The sequence below is a fragment of the Panthera pardus genome, unplaced genomic scaffold, assembly GCF_024362965.1.
Source record: "Panthera pardus isolate Hobbes unplaced genomic scaffold, ASM2436296v1 HiC_scaffold_8, whole genome shotgun sequence".
NCBI classification, from domain to species: Eukaryota; Metazoa; Chordata; class Mammalia; order Carnivora; family Felidae; genus Panthera; species Panthera pardus.
Window position 1 is genome coordinate 16,518,488 of NW_026527013.1, and position 19,533 is coordinate 16,538,020.

Below are 19,533 nucleotides of genomic sequence, written 5' to 3' on the forward strand. Positions count from 1 at the left end.
ACACTCTTGACTGCAGCCTGCTGGGCTAGGCAGAATCTTCCCTCGTAACTTGAGGGGTTGTGCCTCTCTCTGACCCCGTCGGCTATTCCTCACTGTGGTATAGGCCCTGTACCAGCCCCCGGGGACCCATCCCTGCAATCCCAGGTCCAACTTCCTCCCAATCCCCTTGCTGCCCTTCCAACCTAGAGGCACCAAGCCTGGGTCTCTGGGCCAGCAGGCCTCATCCCCCTGTCCTCTGCTGGGGAAGGGGTGTTGCAGCTCAGGCCCGATAACCTCTCCAGAGATGACCCAGCGGCCAGATGTCCTCAAGGATTGCAAGCAGGAGGGACATGAAGTGTTGGGAGGGCAGTCAGGGCTGTCCTGGGGAGGTACCTGATGAGCTGGGCAGCAAGGGGCACACCAGAGCTCCCTCCATCCACAGAGGTGGGCACTGCCACCTGTCATTCCCTCAGCCCTGTGATACGGGGGCTGCTGGGGCCCGAGAGCCCCCAACCTGCCCCTCCAACCAAGGCCAAGATTCACTATGACCAAGTCTGTGGATCCAGAAAACTTGTGTCTTATTTTTCAAGTGCTTCTTAAAAAAAAAAAATCACACAATTTATTAACATGTGTTACCATTTTCTTTGTTCACCACTAAAGACATCTTAAAACTTTTCGACAGAATATAAATTCAGAGGAAGTTAAAAAGATAGTATACCACAGTCCTGTGTACTGTTCACCCAGTCTCCCCTGATGGCTACATCTTCTGAAGCTATAGCATAATGTCAAAACCAAAACCAGGAATCTGACATTGGCACGTGTATGTACAGTTCCATCCCATTTTACCACGTATATAGATTTGCATAATCACCAGTGCGACCAAGAACTATTCTATCACCACTAGGAACTCTCTCAAGCTACCCTGTCATATACAGCCATGCTTGCCCCTTACCATTCCTAACCCCCTGCACCCACAAATCTGTTCCCTATGTGTAGGATTTTGTCACTTCAAGAATATTATAGATAGGGAATTGTACAGCATGTGATTTTTATATGTATAAGATAGATGCATATATGTATATTTCACTCAGCATTAATGCCCCCGAGATTCATCCAAGCCACTCACTTTTATCAAGTTTGTTGTTCCTTTTTTACTGCTGAGTAGTATTCCATGGTATGGATGCACCAGTTTAACCAGGCACCAGGACATTTTGTGGTTGGTTAATTTGTTTTTTTCATAGAATAAAAACTTACTTAATTTTCCATTCCGTTACTCCCCGAAGTACAGGACCAAGTGAAGTAATGCCTTCATCCACCGCCATAGGTCAGAAATGTATTACCACATATCCTTATTTCACCCATTTTTGTGTAATATTTTAATTCCAAAATGAAGGATGGGGAGTTATACTAAGACCTTGACCTTCATCTGATGACTTGGAAACCTCCATTAAACTGGAGATCTGGGCTGGTTTTTTTTTCGTTGTTGTTTGTTTTTAAGTGACATATCCTGGATGGACAACAAATTCAAATAATCTAGCATTCAATAAGCCAATAATACTTGTGAGATTTGGCTTTTTCCTAGCTTTCGGTGATTATAAATAAAGCTGTTACGAACATTTGTGTGGACAGGCTTTATTTCTCTGGAATAAATGCCCAGGCGGAGCGTGGTTACTGGGTTACACAGAAAGTGTATGTTAGTTTCTTGAGAAACTGCCAAACTGTTTTCCAGAGTAACTGTACCATTTACAGTGCCACCACCAATGTACGAAAGATTCAGCTTCTCTACAGCCTTGTCAGAATTTGGTATCAGCACTCTTTTTGGAACCTTGCTGATGCAGGGCTCGATCGCACAACTCTGGGATCATGACCTGAGTGAAACCAAGAGTGGGACGCTTATTCGGCTGAGCCACCCAGGCGCCCCAGCACTCTTTTTTAGTTAAGCTATCCTAACAGGTGTGTGATGATGGCTCATCATGGCCTTCATTTGCATTTTTCCTTAATGGCCAATGATGCTCTCCTGTGCTTATCTGCCATTTATATACCCTCTTCCTTCCTTCTGTTGTGAGAGTTCCTTATATATTCCAGATAGGAGTCCTTTATCAGATATCGGGTCTGCAATTTAGTCTGCAGCTTTTCATTCTCTTAACATTTTTTTTAAAGTTTTTATTTATTTTTGAGAGAGAGAGGGAGAAAGAGAGCACAAGGACAGAGGGGCAGAGAGAGAGGAGACACAGAATGTGAAGCAGGCTCCGGGCTCTGAGCTGTCAGCTCAGAGCCCGATGCAGGGCTCGACCCCACAATCCATGAGATCATGACCTGACCTGGAGTCAGATGCTTAACCGACTGAGCCACGCAGGCACCCCTTAACAGATTTTGTTGAAATAAAAGCTTTCTGTTTCAGTTAAATCAAATTTCGATTTTCTTTCTTCATGAATGCGCTTCTGGGTCTCGTGTCTAAGAACTCTTCACCGAGCTCTAGGTCCTGAATGTTTTCTCCTAAAAGCTTTTATAGTTTCACATTTTATGTTTACACCTATGATCCACTTTAAGTTTTGGAACCTACGTTTTTAAGAATAACAACTGGGCTTTAGGTTGGGGCTTTCTTCGGCATGTGGGGATCCAATCGCTCCAGCACCATTTGCTGAAGAGTATCTTGCCTCTACTGAGCTCGTTTTGCACCTCTGTTAAAAATTAGTGGGGCATCTGGGTGGCTCAGCCGGTTAAGCATCGGACTTCGGCTTGGGTCATGATCTCACGGTTCCTGGGTTCGAGCCCCATGTGGGGCTCCATGCTGACAGTGCAGAGCCTGCTTGGGATTCTCTCTCTCCCTCTCTTTCTGCCCCTCCCCCGAGCACACATGCTCTCTCAAAATAACTAAACTTAAAAAAAAAAAAAAAAAGCAAATCAGTCGGCTGTTACTTGTTTGGGGCTACTTGAGTTCCCTACTCTTTCCCACTGTTCTCTGTGCCTATCTTTCCACCAACACCACCATCTTGATTACAGGGTTTTTTTAAGTCAGGAATTCAATATCCTTAGTATAGAGCTATGCAAATTATTTCGTCTTGGGTGAGCTGTGGTAGTTTGTGCTTTTCAAGGAATTGGTCCATTTCAGCAACTTTTCAAATTGATGTGGATATTTACAGTATCCCCTTATTGTCTCTTTGAGGTCTATGGGGTCGCTAGTGACAGCCTTGCTGCCTTCTGAATATTCGTAACTTGTGTCTTTGTCAGTCTTGCTGGAGGTTAGTCAATTATTGATTTTTGCAATGTTTACCAGTTTCTTTGCTTACCACTTCTTCCTGCATCCTGTGGCAGGCACTGCTGGCTGCCTTCCCAGGACTCTTTCTACCCTTCTTCTTTTCTCATGGAACCTCAATTCCAATCACGGTGGCAATGTGCCCAGCTTAAAATACCCTTACTCCCCACATGTCTGCAGTTCGGGCTGGATCGGACATGGTAATGGCTGGTGGATGTGAAGGCGAGCCTGGTGGACTGGGCTTGAAGCCACAGTTTCCTTAGTTGGCTTGCCCCTTGCCCTTCCCCCTCCTGCCCGTAGTTGCAACCCGGTGGTGCAAAGACTCCTAGGGGAGCTAAGGACGGCAGCTGGGGAGACAACGGGGAACCATGTCCCTGGAGCCACCGCATCCCCATGGACTTAACACAAGAACAGCAAAGCCTCCTGGTTGAAGATCCTGTTTGTGAGCGTCCACCAGATGTAGTCCCGATTCTCTCCTGCTCTCCCAGCTCCTACCATGCTTCCTCTCACTACAGAGCGTTCCTTTCGAGTTCTTCCAGCAAAGATCTGTGCAGAGTAAACACTTGGTATCAGAAGCCCAAAAATGTCTGTCTGGTGCTATGTCCGATAATTAAGCAGATGGACATTTGCTTCCTCAGCACTCAGGAAAATGTTGTCTTGTAGTATCTACCACTGATGAAAACAGAATGCATTCATTCATAGGTTGTTTTATCTTCCGTGTGCTTGTATGATTTTTCTTTTTACCCCCAGTGTTCTAACCCAGACCATTGTAGTGAAATTGCAGACGTGGTCATTAAAAAATTGCACTTCAGGGGTGCCTGCGTGGCTCAGGTGGTTGAGCGTTCGACCCTTGATCTCAGCTCAGGTCTTGATCTCAGGGGGAGTTCAAGCCCCTTACTGGGCTCCAAGCTGGGCATGGAGCCTACTTAAAAAAAGAAAAAAATTGGGGTGCCTGGGTGACTCAGTCGGTTAAGCGTCTGACTGATCTTGCAGTTCACGAGTTCAAGCCCCGCGTCCGGCTCTGTGCTGACAGCTCAGAACCTGGAGCCTGCTTCCAATTCTGTGTCTCCCTCTCCCTCTGCCCCTCCTCTGATCACACTCTGTCCCTCTCTCTCTCTCAAAAAATAAACAGTAAAAAAAAAAAAAAAAAAAAAAAAAAAAAAAAATTCCATTTCACACTTACCGAGTAATTTGGTTGTGAATTCTGGAGACCTCTCTCCTTAAACAAGTATGCATGTGACATACAGAATATATACCAAGAAAGTATATAAAATGAATGGATAGAGAATAAAACGAATTCCTGCCACTCAAGCCAAGTTAAAGAACGTTATCAATACCTCAGAGGGCTCCTTCCCGGAGTGAACTGCAAGCCTAGTGTTGAGAACTGTCACCTTGCTTTTCTGCACCCACTTTACCCTCCGTACGCGTATCCTTAGAGAGTGTATTGTTTCACTGCCTGTTATGTAACACCACAGAAGTGGCTCATACTCCCTTTCTTCTGGGACATGTCATCGCATGTGGCTGTAGCTCACTTCATTGCCAGAGTCTTCCGCCGGACGAATCACAGCTTATTACACGTGTGTTTCAATGTGGTGGATGTGTGCACATGCGCTGTGATGAATGACGCTCCTGCAAGTGTCACACCCGTGCCAAGGTCCCCCAGGACACTACTTCTGGAATTGATGCTCACAGCTTGTACACGTGTTCCGCTTCTCCAAAGTGGTCGCACCCTTTGGGCGGCAAGTGACAGCCCCAGTGCTGCAAAGCACATTCACATAGCTAATACCACTTCTGTCCGAATGTCTCCCCGTCTGAGGTTACCCCAGCTACCTTTGTCGGTTCTGGGCTTGATAGAGCTTTTCTAATCCCTTCACTTTCCATCTTTCTTTGAGTTTAGGTTTGGATTTAAGCTTTATTTTTTAAACAGCATCAGACTGAGTTTAAAAAAAAATAAGGTGGTTTAGTACACTGATGTATTTTGGATTAATTTACTTGTCCCACTTTTCTCTCTTTGCCTTCTTTTGGGTAGTTTTTTTTTTTGTTGTTTTGTTTTTTTACAACTGCTTTGGAAGTGGTACACTCTTTTTCTATTGTTAGGGTCACCGCAGAAATGTCAGCCTGCCTGTGTAGCAGAGTCTCAGTCTTTTGTCTCTTCACCCGTGAGCTTCGTAGAGAGCTGTAATTCCAATCAAGAGTATGTACCTACCACTGCTGTTACATGTTCTCGTAGCCCTTGTCTTACTTTCATTCCATGGAACATTCTCATTTTATAACCTATTTAGAGTTCCACCTTCTCTTTGTTCCTACTTCTAGCTCAGATTTTCCATCTGGGATCCAGTCTCATTTCAATCTGAAGACATCCTGTAGAACTTTTTTTTTTTTAAGAATGCTTATTTATTTCATTTTTAGTTTTTTTTTTTTAACATTTATTCATTTTTGAGAGAGAGAGAGCATGAGCAGGGGAGAGGCAGAGAGAGTGGGGCACCCAGAATCAGAAGCAGGCTCCAGGCTCTGAGATGTCAGCATAAAGCCCAACATGGGGCTCAAACTCACAGACCACAAAATCATGACCTGAGCTGAAGTTGGACGATTAACTGCCTGAGCTGCCCAGGCACCCCTATTTAATTTTTTAACAACAGCTTGGATATAATATACACCTCATACAATTTGCCCATTGATAGTGTATAATTCAATGGCTGTTAGCGTATTTCCAGATGTGTGCAACCACCATAATCCACTGTAGAATATTTTCATTACCCCCAAAATCAATTTTTTTTTTCATGAGGGTCTGCTGGTAATAGATGCTCTGGGCTTGCTTGTCTGAAACTATCTTGTCCTTGTAAGATATTTTCTCTGGGTATAGAATTTTAAGTTGACAATTTCTTTTCGTCCAGTTAACACTGATACCAGAAGGTATCTCCCCAGTTAACGCTGGTTGTGATTGAGACATCTGCTGTCTTGCTCATTAAAAGGGAATAAATCTTTTCTAACTTTAACATCATTTCTGCTCTTTTCATTCTGCCAACTTATTGCACTGTGTCTGGGTATGCAGTGGTTTTAAAATACATCCACAAATCCTTAGACCTCCCTTCCAGAGGTGGAACTAATTCTCCTTTGAGTGTGGTCTGGATGTAGTGACTTGCTCCTCACAATATAATGTGGCAGCACATCACTTCCAAGACCAGGTCATAAAAGGCTCTAAAGCTTCCACTTGCCTCTGTCTTGGCTCGCTCATTCTGGGGAAAACCAGTTGCCACAGGATGCAAACACGCAGGGAAGCCTGCCAGAGAGATCCATGTGGCAAGGACTTGTGCACACGGCATGCTTCCATGAGCCTTCCTGGGAGTGGAAGCCATCACGGAAGCCTCACCCCCCAGCCTCGGCCAAACTTTTGGGTGGCTACAGCTCTGGGGGATGTCTTGACTGCAACCTCAAAGAGACCCCAAGCTGGAACTACCCAGGTGAGCTACTCCTGCATTCGAAACCATCCAGTAGTAAAGGTTTGTTTCAAGCCACTGGGTTTTGATTGTAATTTGTATACAGTGATGGAGGATTGATCCAAGAAAACATTTTAAGTAAACGTGCCTACTGAGCTTTAACACACATACAAAAAGCATACAGATCATATGTGTGTGGTTCGACGAATAGTCATAAAGTGAATATACCTAATTAATCACCATCCACATCAAGAGATGGGACATCTCAGTGTTGGTTTCTTTTTTCTGCCCTGCTTGAGATTTGCTGGCCTCGCTGAATCTGTGGATTGGTGATTTTGAAAAGTTCAGTCATTTAAAAAAAGTGTTTCCTCCACCCCATTTTTGTCTTTTTTTCCTCTCCTGGGACTCCGATCACACATCATGTCGGCTCTTCCTACTCTGTCCTCCATCTCTCTTAGCTTCTTGTTTTAGGTTTTATCAATCTGTTTATCCTGCTACATTCTGGAGGACCTCTTCAGGCCTAGCTTCCTGTACATGAACCACTTCTTTAGTTCTAACTCACAGATGCAGGGCTTTTAACTGCTATAATAATTTTTATTTCCAGAACATTTGGTTTTTGGCAAATAGGTTCCTATTTTCAAGCCTGTCTTTTAATTCTTGCATCGTTTTTAAACATTTAAATCGTCTACCTGGTCATTCTAATGTATGAATCCTTTGCAAGTCTGATTCTACCACATCCTTGCCCATGTCCTTTGCTCCTTGTGCCTTGTTGCCTAGTAGATTTGGTGGGTGACCTTTTCCAGAAGCTGCTCACTTTTCCTGAACTTTATCAACAGGCGTTCGTTAAGGACTGCAATGAATCAAGGTTCATTCAGGTAGGATTTGCATTTCTATCAAGCATCTGAGACCACCACATTCTGGAGCCATTTATATTCTTGGCTGGAGGTTTCTCATGAGCAAACCCACACGAGGGCCAGCTCAGTTCTCAAGGGAGACCTTTTTCCAGTTCAGTCAGTGGCAAGGTTCAGTTTTCCTTTGGGATGCCAAGACAGCAGATTTATTATTCGTTCAGAGGGAGTGCCCTTGGGGGCCCCAGCTTTCTGGAGGGCTCTCCTACCAGGCCCCTCATTATGCATAGGCATTGCGTTATCTTAGCCCCAGGCACCGAGGACCCCAAAAACCAAGACTGGTTTCACTTGGTTTGTTACATATCTTCAAGGCAAAGGTCAGGCTTCAGCATTCTGCTGCTTCTCTTACCTTCTTGCTTGAGTGTTCTTGACTTTCTTGCCAGATCAATGATGCATTTAAAAAGTATTTGTTGTAATGACTTATTTACCTAGTGTTTTTAGCTGTTTGCAAAGGGAGGATCAGTTCAGGCAACTATTCTACTGTGATGCCAGAAACCGACGTGGTCAGCCATTCCTTCTTCAAGTACCTTCTGTCTCCAGGTTTCTTTTCTCCATCTCCTGTCCACTAAAGGCCATCGAGCAGTACGTCAAGGTTCTCAACCGCCCTCTCTCTCTTCTTTCTCTCTTCTTTTTCTCTCTCTGCCACCTTTTGGAGCTTCAGCTTTCCCTTCCTATTTATCAATTCCTTCTTTGTTATTATTTAGTTCCTCCAGTGAGTTGCTGAGTGTGTGTGTGTGTGTGTGTGTGTGTGTGTGTGTACGCGCTGCTTATTTTCATAAACATTCTTTGTTCCAAGATTTCTAAACAGATCTCCCTCATGCCTAATCCCTGTTCCTGAGACATGGGGCTCAGTCCCTCTTTTATCTCTGTGGTAATAAAACAAACACTCATTTTAAAAGCCTGTTAGGATGTAACTGTTTCAGCTTCCTTGGGTGTAAATTCTTCCACATGTTGGGATGGTAGCCATTCTTCAAGGTGTTGGATTTTCTCACACATTTTGTAATGTGAGTCTAAGTGCCCATCGTGTGTGATGGTTTTTGTTCTCTCTCTCTCTGCCTGGCAGTCTTCTATAGGCATAGAGAGCTGTAAATGCAGAAGGAAACTTCTCATCAGCACTCGGGGCTCTTGTTCTGTGGGGCTGGCCACACTCTAGTCCTAGTGGGAAGCTAGCCGCCAGTCACCACGTGTGAGTCTCACACTGTCACGGACGAGCACCCCACTTCCTACAGCAGTCCTGGGCCGGGGACACCTTCTTATCCTTTATTCCCAGGAAGGGAAGCCCAGCTCCAGACGCTGCTATGCAGGAGTGTGGCTTTAGACCTGACACCTGTGGGCATGTCTAACCCCCACTGGTGTGGGAACCAGAGTGCTGGGTTGCCCACTGCTCAGCCAGCCACCTGCCACTTTAGCCCTATCATCCCTGCAAGTTTCTGCTCCCTTTCTGCACAAATTACCTTCCTCGGGTAATTGCATACTTTTAGCTGAAAGCATTTACTTTTTTGTAGGAGCATGCTGGTCTCTGTGTGCACACACTCACTCCACCACTATGACCTGGGGTCCTCAGCACTGTCTGCCAGAGCCAGGCCAATGTGTTCCTCCGACTGAGCACAGAGGGGACAACACCCTGGAATGACACAGGGCGGGGGTGGGAGGCTCAAGGGGAAACCCTGAAGGAGACTCAAGAGTGTAATCATTCTGGTCATGAAATTCTAGCTGGCCACAGGTACTTGGACTCGGGAGTTGTGGCCAGCCAGTCACTCTGGAGAGTCAGCTCCAGAGAAGGGTCACGGTCCTAATGCCAGGACCCTGGGGACCCAGGGTCCATGACCACACTCAAAACCAAAGCTATGATACCCTAGTCTATATGAGCCACCCTCCCCAATACAGGGGCCCTGTCCCAGAGAAGCCACAGTCTAGCTCTGACTGTGTTGTGGGGAGAAGGGCTGCTTGGGGTTGTGCAGGGTGAGAGAGAACAGCACCAGGGGCCTGGAATCTGGAGCGGCCCAGAATGGAGCCTTGCCAGGCACAGTGCACCCTCTCCACACCCCCAGCCTCTCTCACACTGTGAGGGGGTCCACAGAGGACCAGGGTGGGAGCCCCTCCACGCTGTCCCACAGACTGCTGTGAGGCCCAGGCCCGCAAGGCTTCTCTCAGACTCGGTCTCTGTCACCTGTGGGTTTTGACACGACTACCTTCTGGACTCAGAAGGTCAGGCCTGGGCCTTTTGCACCCCTCCAGCCTCAACATGCTCAGCCCAACACAGCACTTACTCATACTAAGCTTCACCTCTGCTTTGCCCTGGGGCCCAAACCCACAGCGCCCCAAGGACTCAGAAAATATTGACAGGTTTCTGGCGCACATACAGGTCTGCTTGTTTCTATTTCTAGAGATAAAAGAAAGTTCAAAATACACACATATGTACAGACACAGCAAGCCCACAGGGTTGCTGTCAGCTCTGCCCCTGTCGGGGTGACGGGGACCACTTAGGAGACAAGGAGCTGACCTCACCCCACGGCGGGGGTTTCAGGCTGACGGGGCGGTTTGGCTCTTGAGGTAACAGCAAGCCCAGCCCCACCCTTGCCCGAGACCACCCACCCACAGGACAGGCCCGACAGGGGCAAGGGGACATGACGTGCCTCAGTCAGAGTCACAGGCCTCTTGCTCGGTGGTGGCGTCCACTGCAGAGGCCAGGCTGTCCTCTTGGCCTTTCAGCCTCTCACCTGGATGAGGGACAGACAGAGGAGTGGGGAGGGGCCCTGTGCTTGGGCCACCACCCAGAGGGCAGGGATCCCGCCTCGCCAGGCCCTGCACTTACGGATCAGCTCGGCAATGGCCCTCTGGGTCCGTTTTTCTAGCTTCTCTAGTTTCTTGGCTACGTCTCTCTTGAGGTCCCTGGAGCAGGCAGGTGTGAGGAGGCCGAAGTTGAAGACTGGCTTGGTGTGGCCTTGGGACCCTCCCCTCCCAAAGCCCCTCTGGCATTAGGAATGACACTCAGCTGCCTGAGGAGACCACCGCAGGGAGGAGACCACCCCGGGGAGGAGGCCAGGAAGCTCCTCTCTCCCTTTCTGCACCCTCCAAAACCCAGCAGCAGTCACCCTTCCGTGTCCCGCTGAGGCAGCGACTGATGGCGCAGACCCACCAAACACGGGACCAAGTCAAGGTGTGCAAGGGTGGGTGGGGTATCTCAGGGTCCCTCTCAGCCTGGTCCCCTCGGTCACCATCAGGGAGTGACCTGCCCTGGCCCACTATGGGTCCTGCTCCTCCTCTAGCCGTGTGCTCACCCTCACCACCAGGAGCTTCCAGAAGTGCACACACAGCCTATTCTCCCTGCCCAGGGATTCGGAGGACACATGCCCCGTGCTTCTGTTTCGACAAATGAGAACACCTTCAGTGGTGCTGTACTTGTCACAGAATCGCAGGTGAGGGATGTGGTCTGCACCTCTGGCCCAAGGTCAAGTAGAACACAAGCCCCAGGCCACATGGCCCCTCTCTCCCCCACTCTGTATCAGCCTGGTCACAGGGGCATCAGGAAAGGATGAGCAGCCCCATTTCACAGAAGGGGAAACTGAGGACAAAGCAGAACAGGCCAGTGGCAGCAGAACTGGGACAGCAATCTATACCTGCCCTTCCCATCCTCTCGCCTCCATCCTGTGGTTCCTTGAGGGCCAAGGCCGGCCTTGCTCAAATGGAGCTCTCTGAGGTGGCCGGACCCCCACCCTTGCAACAGGGACTTCTTCAAGGGACTGCTGCTCCTCACCCTCCTGGAGCCCCTCCCCCGCCCTCCAGGTGTCACCCCCATGGCCACCCTCTCATTCTCCACTTCTGTCCTGTCAGCACGTCCTTTGGACAGCAAGTGTCCACACTGTCCGTCTCCCTGCTGTGAGGTGGGAGAGGCCCAGCCTGAGGGCCGTGTCTGGCACCCAGAGCGGCCGGTGGGTCCGCGCGAGTCCTGCAGCGGTGGCACTCACCAGTCAGGCTTCCGGGGCGCGAGGTTGGCCAGGTCCTGGGGAGGAAGAGACACGTGTCAGGACCGGACGGCCCCTGCTCCAGGGCACGTGGGCAGACAGGGGACTGAGGCAGAAAGTGGGAGAAAGGGAGGGAGGAAGGAGGGGTGTGGGAAAAGGGGGTAGAAGGGAATGTAGAAGTGGAGAGGAGGAAGAGGGAAGTAGGAGGGAGGAGAGCCGTGGGGGAGGAGAAAAGGGCCCACGGCGGGGGCCACTCACCACTTCCTCAATGACGGGCTCTGGCTTGGCGGCCTCCAGCTGCTCCTTCACCTTCTCTTCCACTAGAGGGTGCAAGACAACAACACAGGCCGTCGGAAAGGGGCCGCCACTCTCCCTGAGGCACACGAGGCACACCCGGCACCCCGCACGGGAGAGGGGGAGGGTGCGGAACAGGCTCACCCAGAGACCCTGGGCTCTCTCGCCCCCACCTCTCCCGGGGCTCCCAACCTCCAGAGGCAAAGACTCTGCAAAGGCAGCCGTGGAGGCAGCCCTGGGTTTTCCCGGATGACAGCCAACCTGGGGCGAAGGAGGGCCGGCAGGAGGCAGACGGCTAGAGTAGACAGAGCCCAGACCTCCAGCATGGAAGCATGGCCAGTATTCTCGGCCCTTCTCCCCAGCTGGGAAATGAGAGAGCTGCCTTGGTATAGCCACAGGATGGTTCTGCGAAAAGCTGTGAGTACTGGCTTTCCCACAATCTCCAGGGGCTCCTGGGCTCTGAGGACATCCTCTGGGCCCTGGACTAGCTGGGGCACAGGTGGCTTTTCTTCCCATCCCACTTGGATATGTGCCCGCAAGGATACGTGCTCCCCACCTTGGGGAGCCCTGACCTCACGCGCCTCCCAGCTATGCGCAGTGGCTGACGGCACCCTAACCCTAACCCTAACCCTGGGTGGGGAGAGCAGGAGGGCCTGCCTAGGCCCAGGCGCACTAACAAGTCTGGGCTCCGGGCGTTTCCTCCAACCACCCCCACCGCCGCCCCCCCCCCCCCCACCACTCCCCGTCACTGTGGCCACATGTTGCCTCACCTGCCTCCAGCCACAGATGCTGAAGCCACGGGACGGGACTACTCCCCGCCCCTCTCCCCGGTCCCGCCTACTGCCCCCACCATGGGGGCCCAAACCACGAAGCGAACCACCTAAGAAGCACGCGAATCTTGAGGTGAACAACTGGCGAAGTAGACGAGGGTGGGGCGGGGGTGGCTGAATGGGCAACAATTTGCTGTCTTCAAGATAAATGTACTTATTCATTTATAATTTGTATAATTAGAAACCGATAACAGAAACGAAGGATAAAAACAGGGCCAGGGGTCTACGTGGTAAGTATTCTGCATCTCCAGTGTGGAGCATCTCCAGAAGCTCCCGGCTGCTGTGCTGCTCCCCACGCCACGAGACCGGGCAGCCCCACGGCCAGGCCGCTCACACAGGGACACCTGCCGTCAGGGACACCTTCTCCATCCTCTGCGCTCTGGCACTGCCACGCCTCGCAGCCGGCGGGCGCCTGCCCGCCCGCTGCTCTCTGAGCACCTGAGTGGTCAGCTCTTCTCCAGGGTCTCTCACTCTGACCCCCAAGTGCCCCCAGGATCCATCCCCACCTATGCCCCGCCCCTACTGCCCCTTCCATGTCTCAGCCCAGAGAGGTCCTTTAGGGGAATGGGGCCTCTTCTCTTGCAGGTCCCCGGAAGGCCCTCCAGCCGTGCCCTGACCACCTCTCTGCTGTCACTCAGCACTGACCACTTCTGGATGGCTGTGAGACGTTGCCAGGGGTCCTGGAGGCCCAACTTCCAGGCCTGGCACTGCCAGTTATCCTCCAAGAGAGGACGACACCTGACAAGGTGGAGGCGGCTGACAGCGCCTCGGAGGTGGAAAGCTGCAGCCCACCTACCGGCGACTGGCTTGGCCTGGGGCACCCTCCTCCTCTTCAGGTCCTCGTCCTCTGGGACGTAGTTCCGCAGTCTGAGTTCCCTACGAGAGGAGATGACAAGCAGAGATGGAGCGAAGCATGTGGCAGTCTCGTTCACCTCGTACACCTGGAGGTCAGACTGTGAGGAAGCCACACGAGCTGGTGACTTCTAGACTTTCCTCCGGTCTCTCTGGAAAGAGCCTGGTGAAGAGGGAGAGCACGGGAACAGAAGGACCATAGGGACGGGCCCCCCTCTCCATGCAGCCCCGTCATCTGCCGGGGAGCAGCTGGGCGGGTCACTCGCCAAGGCCCCGCCCGCACCGTAGGTTCTCGCCCAGAGCTGGGGCCAGGGATGCCCGGGAGCATTCTCTGGCTGTCTCTCCCAGATGAGCTCCATCTGACAGCCGGGAGAACTGAGGGTCAGAGAGACTGGAGCATTTTCATAAGGTCTCACAGCAGTGGCTGCAGCGTCTGACCCGGAGTCAGGGTCGGAGCTCCTGGGCTGAGTTTCTCCTACAGGACAAAGCCGGTGGTCACCCACTGTTTCTCCAAGCCTGGCTTCCTTCTTAGAGCCTCTGTGGCCTGGAGCCGCTGGCACAGACTTCAGCTCCTGGCGGCAAGGGTGTGTGCGTGCGAGGAGTAGCCGGCAAGGGTGAAGGACAGGCACGACAGCGTGCAAGGCTGGGACAGCCGGGAGAACTGCATGGCCCCGCGGCCACAAGAGGGCTTTAAAACGCTACTGGGCAGACCCCAAGACCTCCGTGAAGGGAGGGGAGCTGTGAGGGACCAGGATCACACACTGGGCTCGGCCAGCAACAGCGCTGTTACTTTCCTCTCACGTCAGTCCCTTGGGCAGGGGTGGCCTCCACGCCAAGCGTGTGCTGGGGTCTTCCTGGCTCAGCAGCTCATCAATCCCAACCCCCACACAGGGAAGCTTGACCACAGGAGAAATGGCCCCAGGCTCCCTCCATGGGCTGGCAAAGTGACACTTTGCATGTGGGGGCTGCTGCTTCATAAAGGCAAGACAGACTGTGGGACAGACCATTTCCACTCTAGGGAAGCAGAACAGCCCCCTGACATGCCAGCCAGGTGAGCCTGGGAGGTGGGTCCTCCTTCACTACGTCTTCTGAGCCCCTCAACGACTGCTGGCCCCTCAGAAGTCCTGGGATGGTTTTCCCAGCAGGAGGGCTCCCACAGTCCGTCACCTACCAAACCCTCTGTGCCGGGCAAAACCGCTGCTGAGGTCCCCTGTGCAGGCAAGCTGTTCTAGAGATGAGGCAGCAGGTGTCTGTGGCCACACACCTAGCAAGTGGCAGAGGTCTGAATCTGGGAGCTTTCTGTTGCCAACCAGTCCCTATCACCAGCTCTGGCAGCCCCCTTCTCTGCCAGGGCCCCAGGCCCAGAGTCCACGGCGCTAAGAGCAGGACACCCACCCTGTCCTCTACCCTCTCGCGCCTCCTGCAGGCCTGCTGGTAAATGCCACGGAAGCCCCAGCAGAGAAAGTGGGGCATGATTCGGTACACTGACTTTCGTTCACAACAAGGTAGTGAGAAAAGCAGAAGAGAAACTGGGTGTGGGAAGAAAACTGCATGGACTAGTGAGAAAAAAAAAAAAAAAAAAAAACTATCGCTCTCAGAAACCAGCTTCAGGGTTTTGTGAGAAATCAGCAGGAGAGAGGGGAGTCTGCTAGGAACTAGACCCAGAGCTCGAAGCCCCAGGAACAAGTACCCGCGCCCCAGCCGCCTTGCTGCCCAGGCTTCGTAAGATGTTGGAACAGGGAAGACACAGCAGGGGGACAGGGAGAGGGCAGCACAATAGGAAAGAGCAGCACTGGTGGGGCCGGCGGGGGGGGGGGGGGGGGGAGGCTGGCCACACAGCAGCCCCATCCCCCACAGCAGTGCTACCGCCCAGTGTCCCCTGCTCTCCCTGGGAGCTGAGCACCAGTCCAGCAGTCGAGAACACCTGTGTCCCAGTCACTGTGGGACCATCCCATTCTCGGCCTCAGCTTCCACATCATTAAACAAGAAGGCTATGTCCAGCTCCGTCAAGCTACATCCAAGCCCTCTCTGATTCACTCTGTGAGAGCTCATGAAGAGATAGCCTCTAATGAATGCCCAGTTACCTGCCCTGCCCTCGGCCCCCACCCCTGAAGGGCAGGAGTCTCTGTGACAGGTCATGGGGGCACTGGGTTCTGCTCCAGGGCCTGGCTTTTCCAACACAGAGCCGAGGTTTAACCCCCTGCTTCTGAAAATGGCTGAAAACACCTGACAAGAGACATATTTTTATTTATTTATTTATTTATTTATTTATTTATTTATTTTTACCGTTTATTCACTTTTGAGAGAGGCAGAGCATGAGCAGGAGAGGGGCAGAGAGAGGGGGAGACACAGAATCCGAAGCAGGCTCCAGGCTCCGAGCTGTCAGCACAGAGCCCGATGCGGGGCTCGAACTCACAAACCGTGAGATCATGACCTGAGCTGAAGTCGGACGCTTAACCAACTGAACCACCCAGGAGCCCCGAGACGTATTTTAAAAAATCTGTTAGCCTTGGACAAGTCCCAAGGCAACCAGGATCTGAGGGACTGCAATCATAGGGAGGGCAAGTGTGACAGGTGAGCCTGACACTGGGCACCTCATCTCCCCTAAAGCATCTGTCTATTTACGAGCAGAGGCTGCACAGCTGAGACCCCAAGGAGAGCTCCCTGCAATCTCATGTGGCCGAAGAGATAAAAGTTTCCATCAGTGCAGGAAGGAAGCCTCTTCCCCAGTCCTGAGAGGGTGGGTCAGGGCACCCCTAGTCTAACTGCCTGCCCGAAGCTTGAATACATCTTCCCTGGAGGAAAATAAATGATTCAGAACCCCAAATTATCTGTAAGATTTTTCATACACAACATCCAGGATTCAACCAAAGCCACGATAAAAGAAAATAATAATAAAGGTGATAGAAATACACTCACAGGAGATCCAGATATTAAAATGATTAGAAATGAAATATAGGGGCACCTGGGTGGCTCAGTTGGTAAAATATCTGACCTTGGCTCAGGTCATCATCTCATAGTTTGTGGGTTCAAGTCCCGCATAGGGCTTTCTGCTCTAAGCACAAGCCTGCTTCAGATCCTGTCTGTCTCTCTCTCTCTCTCTCTCTCTCTCTCTCTGCCCCTCCCCTGCGCTCGTTCTCACTCTCTCACTCAAAAATATAAACGTTTAGGGGCGCCTGGGTGGCTCAGTCGGTTAAGCGTCCGGCTTCAGCTCAGGTCATGATCTCGTGGTTTGTGAGTTAGAGCCCTGCATCGGGCTCTGTGCTGACAGCTCGGAGCCTGGAGCCTGTTTCGGATTCTGTGTCTCTCTCTCTCTCTGCCCCTCCCCCGCTCATGCTCTGTCTCTGACTCTCTCAAAAATAAACATTAGGAAAAAAATCTAAAAATAAATAAATGTTTTTTAAAAAGAAATGAAATATAAAATAACTGAAATTTGGGGGTGCCTGGGTGGCTTAGTCAGTTAAGTGACAGACTTTAGCTCAGGTCATGATCTTGTAGTTTGTGAGTTGAGCCCCACATCAGGCTCACTACTGTCAGTGCAGAACCTGCTTCGGACCCTCTCTCCCCCTCTCTGCTGTTCCCCTGCTCGTGCTTGCTCTCTTTCTCAAAAATAAACATTAAAATAAAATAAAAATAAAAATAAAATAACATAACACATTTTTTAAAGTTCAGGAAAATATACCACAAGGTGGAGAATTTCAGCAGAGCATCTGAAACTGTAAAACTTAATGAAATGGAAATTCTGCAACTGAAAATCAACCAAAGTTAAGAACTCAATAAATGGATTTAATAGCAGTTTAAAACAGCTAGACAAAGGGTTAGTGAACCACCAATAAGTCAGAAAATACCCAGACTGAGGCACAGAGGGAAAAAAGTTGGAAAATAGAGAAAAGAACATAAGAAACCTATGGGACACAGCAAGAAGATCTAACATACATATAACGACAGCCCCAGAAGCAATGTTTAAAGAGATAATAGCGGGGGCACTAAAGCAGCTCAGTCAGTTAAGTGCCAACTCTTGATTTCGGCTCAGGGCACAATCTCACAGTCCATGAGTTCAAGCTCTGCGTCAGGCTCCATGCTGACAGTGCAGAGCCTGCTTGGGATTCTCTCTCTCTTTCCCTCTCTCTCTGCCCCTCCCCTGGTCGTGCCTGTACACTTTCTCTCTCTAAAAATAAATAAATAAAACATTAAGAAAAGAGAGAGACAATAACTGATGATTTTACATAATAAGTGGAAAACATCAAGCCATACAATATACACAGATTAAAGAAACACTATGAACCCCAAAGAAGAGCACACCTGGGCAAATCATTATCAAACTCCTAAACACCAAAGACAAAGAGAAAATTCTTAAATTCAACAGACACCTGATCTTCAAAGGAGAAACTAAAATGGACAGCTGATTTCTCGACAGAAACAATGGAAACCGACAATGGGGTGATATGGCCAGAGAAAGAAAAGTTGGCGAAACTGGTTGTCAGGGAATCTGTTCTTTACTAAAGGGAGTGCTTTTGACAGAAGGAAAATGACCTCAGATGAGAGCAATCAAACTGCAGGTAGGAATTAAACGCTCAGAAAGAGTATGTGGGGAAATCTAAATGAATATTGACTGCACAAAAGAGTAAAAATGACTTGTGGGGGGCGCCTGGGTGGCTTGGTCGGTTAAGCGTCCGACTTCGGCTCAGGTCATGATCTCACGGCCCGTGAGTTCGAGCCCCGCATCGGGCTCTGTGCTGACCGCTCAGAGCCTGCAGCCTGTTTCAGATTCTGTGTCTCCCTCTGTCTCTGCCCCTCCCCTGTTCATGCTCTGTCTCTCTCTGTCTCAAAAATAAATAAACGTTGAAAAAAAAAATTAAAAAAAAAAAATGACTTGTGGGATTGAAAATGCAGCAGCAATAGCACTAGAGACGGGAAGAACCATCCATGGTGTGAGAATGTTCTGCAGTCCTGGCGTCGCATGGGAAACGGTACAGTGTTACTTTATGTTGGACTTCGGTAGGTTCAGGATGTATGTTGTATCCCCACGGAAACCCCTAACAGGAAAAAGAGTATATAATTAACAAGTTATATTAACAGGAAATGGAATGATTAAAAACAAAACAAAAATCCAAAAAACCAAAATTGAGATAAAAAGGAAAGCTGAGAAACAACAAGTTCGCACACAAAACGGGCCCAGGCCGCCAACCTGGGGGCTCCCCACGGCGGCATCTGGCGGTATCCGGAGCTGCCACAGCTCTGGGAGGCTGGGAGATGGGACTACACCGCGCCAGCCGGGCCCCTCGGAAGCTGCCACAGTCACTAGGCAGACGCTGGCATCTGGAGCTCACTCTTCTAGAGGCCACTGGAGCCACGCACAGGTTCTGCTACCCTGGTCTTAGAATGTGGAGGCTGCGGCGGGAGGAGGTGCTGGAGCCCGAGGCTCCTAACAGGGTGACCTGGGTCCAAATCCCAGCTTTGATGCTTCCGAGACAAGGATGGGAAGGGTCATGCTCTCACTGGCTTCCACATGGAAATCAAGGACATCTTGATTTCATGAGGCTGTGTAAGGGATTCAAGCTGTGGACATCGATACTGAACAGAGCAGTGCCCTGCAGCACAGAGTCAAATCTCCCAGGAGTGCCTTGTTCTCACTCCACAACGCTGCCCCAGAAGCCCCGCCCCACACCCCAAGGGCTCCACCTGCCAGGGTGGGAATATGGCAGACTGTCCCAAGATGGGACAGTTAGCCCTCCGAAGCCCAGAGAGTAACCCTCGAGTGCAGCTGGGAACAGCAACCCAGCAGACACATACGTGGCCTAGCAAGGCTTCTCAAAATACCCTCCATGAGCTAGGGTGCCTGAGCAGATGAAGTGGTCCTTGTGTGGCCCACCGGGTGGCAGAGATGTGCCTATTCCTGCACACCACACACCGAGTGGCAGGACGGGCCAGGACATACCACCAGCAGTTGAGGGCTAGCCAAAGAACAGAAAACTACTCTCTCCCTGCCTGCCTCCTCAGTGTGTCTGGTCT

At 50.6% G+C, this 19,533-nt stretch overlaps 1 protein-coding gene across 1 annotated transcript in view; it reads right to left on the reverse strand.

Annotated features, from left to right (window-relative positions):
* Window positions 1-9,940: 9,940 nt before the first annotated feature.
* CCDC12 (coiled-coil domain containing 12) overlaps window positions 9,941-19,533 on the reverse strand; it is a 54,414-nt gene continuing 44,821 nt past the window's right edge. The window contains exons 3-7 of the mRNA XM_019416599.2: window positions 13,466-13,545; window positions 11,804-11,865; window positions 11,549-11,583; window positions 10,396-10,472; window positions 9,941-10,300 (exon numbers count right to left, since the gene is read on the reverse strand). Of these exons, the coding sequence (XP_019272144.1) occupies window positions 10,218-10,300; window positions 10,396-10,472; window positions 11,549-11,583; window positions 11,804-11,865; window positions 13,466-13,545 (337 nt within the window). The 3' untranslated portion in view covers window positions 9,941-10,217. The remainder of the gene's footprint in view (window positions 10,301-10,395; window positions 10,473-11,548; window positions 11,584-11,803; window positions 11,866-13,465; window positions 13,546-19,533) is intronic.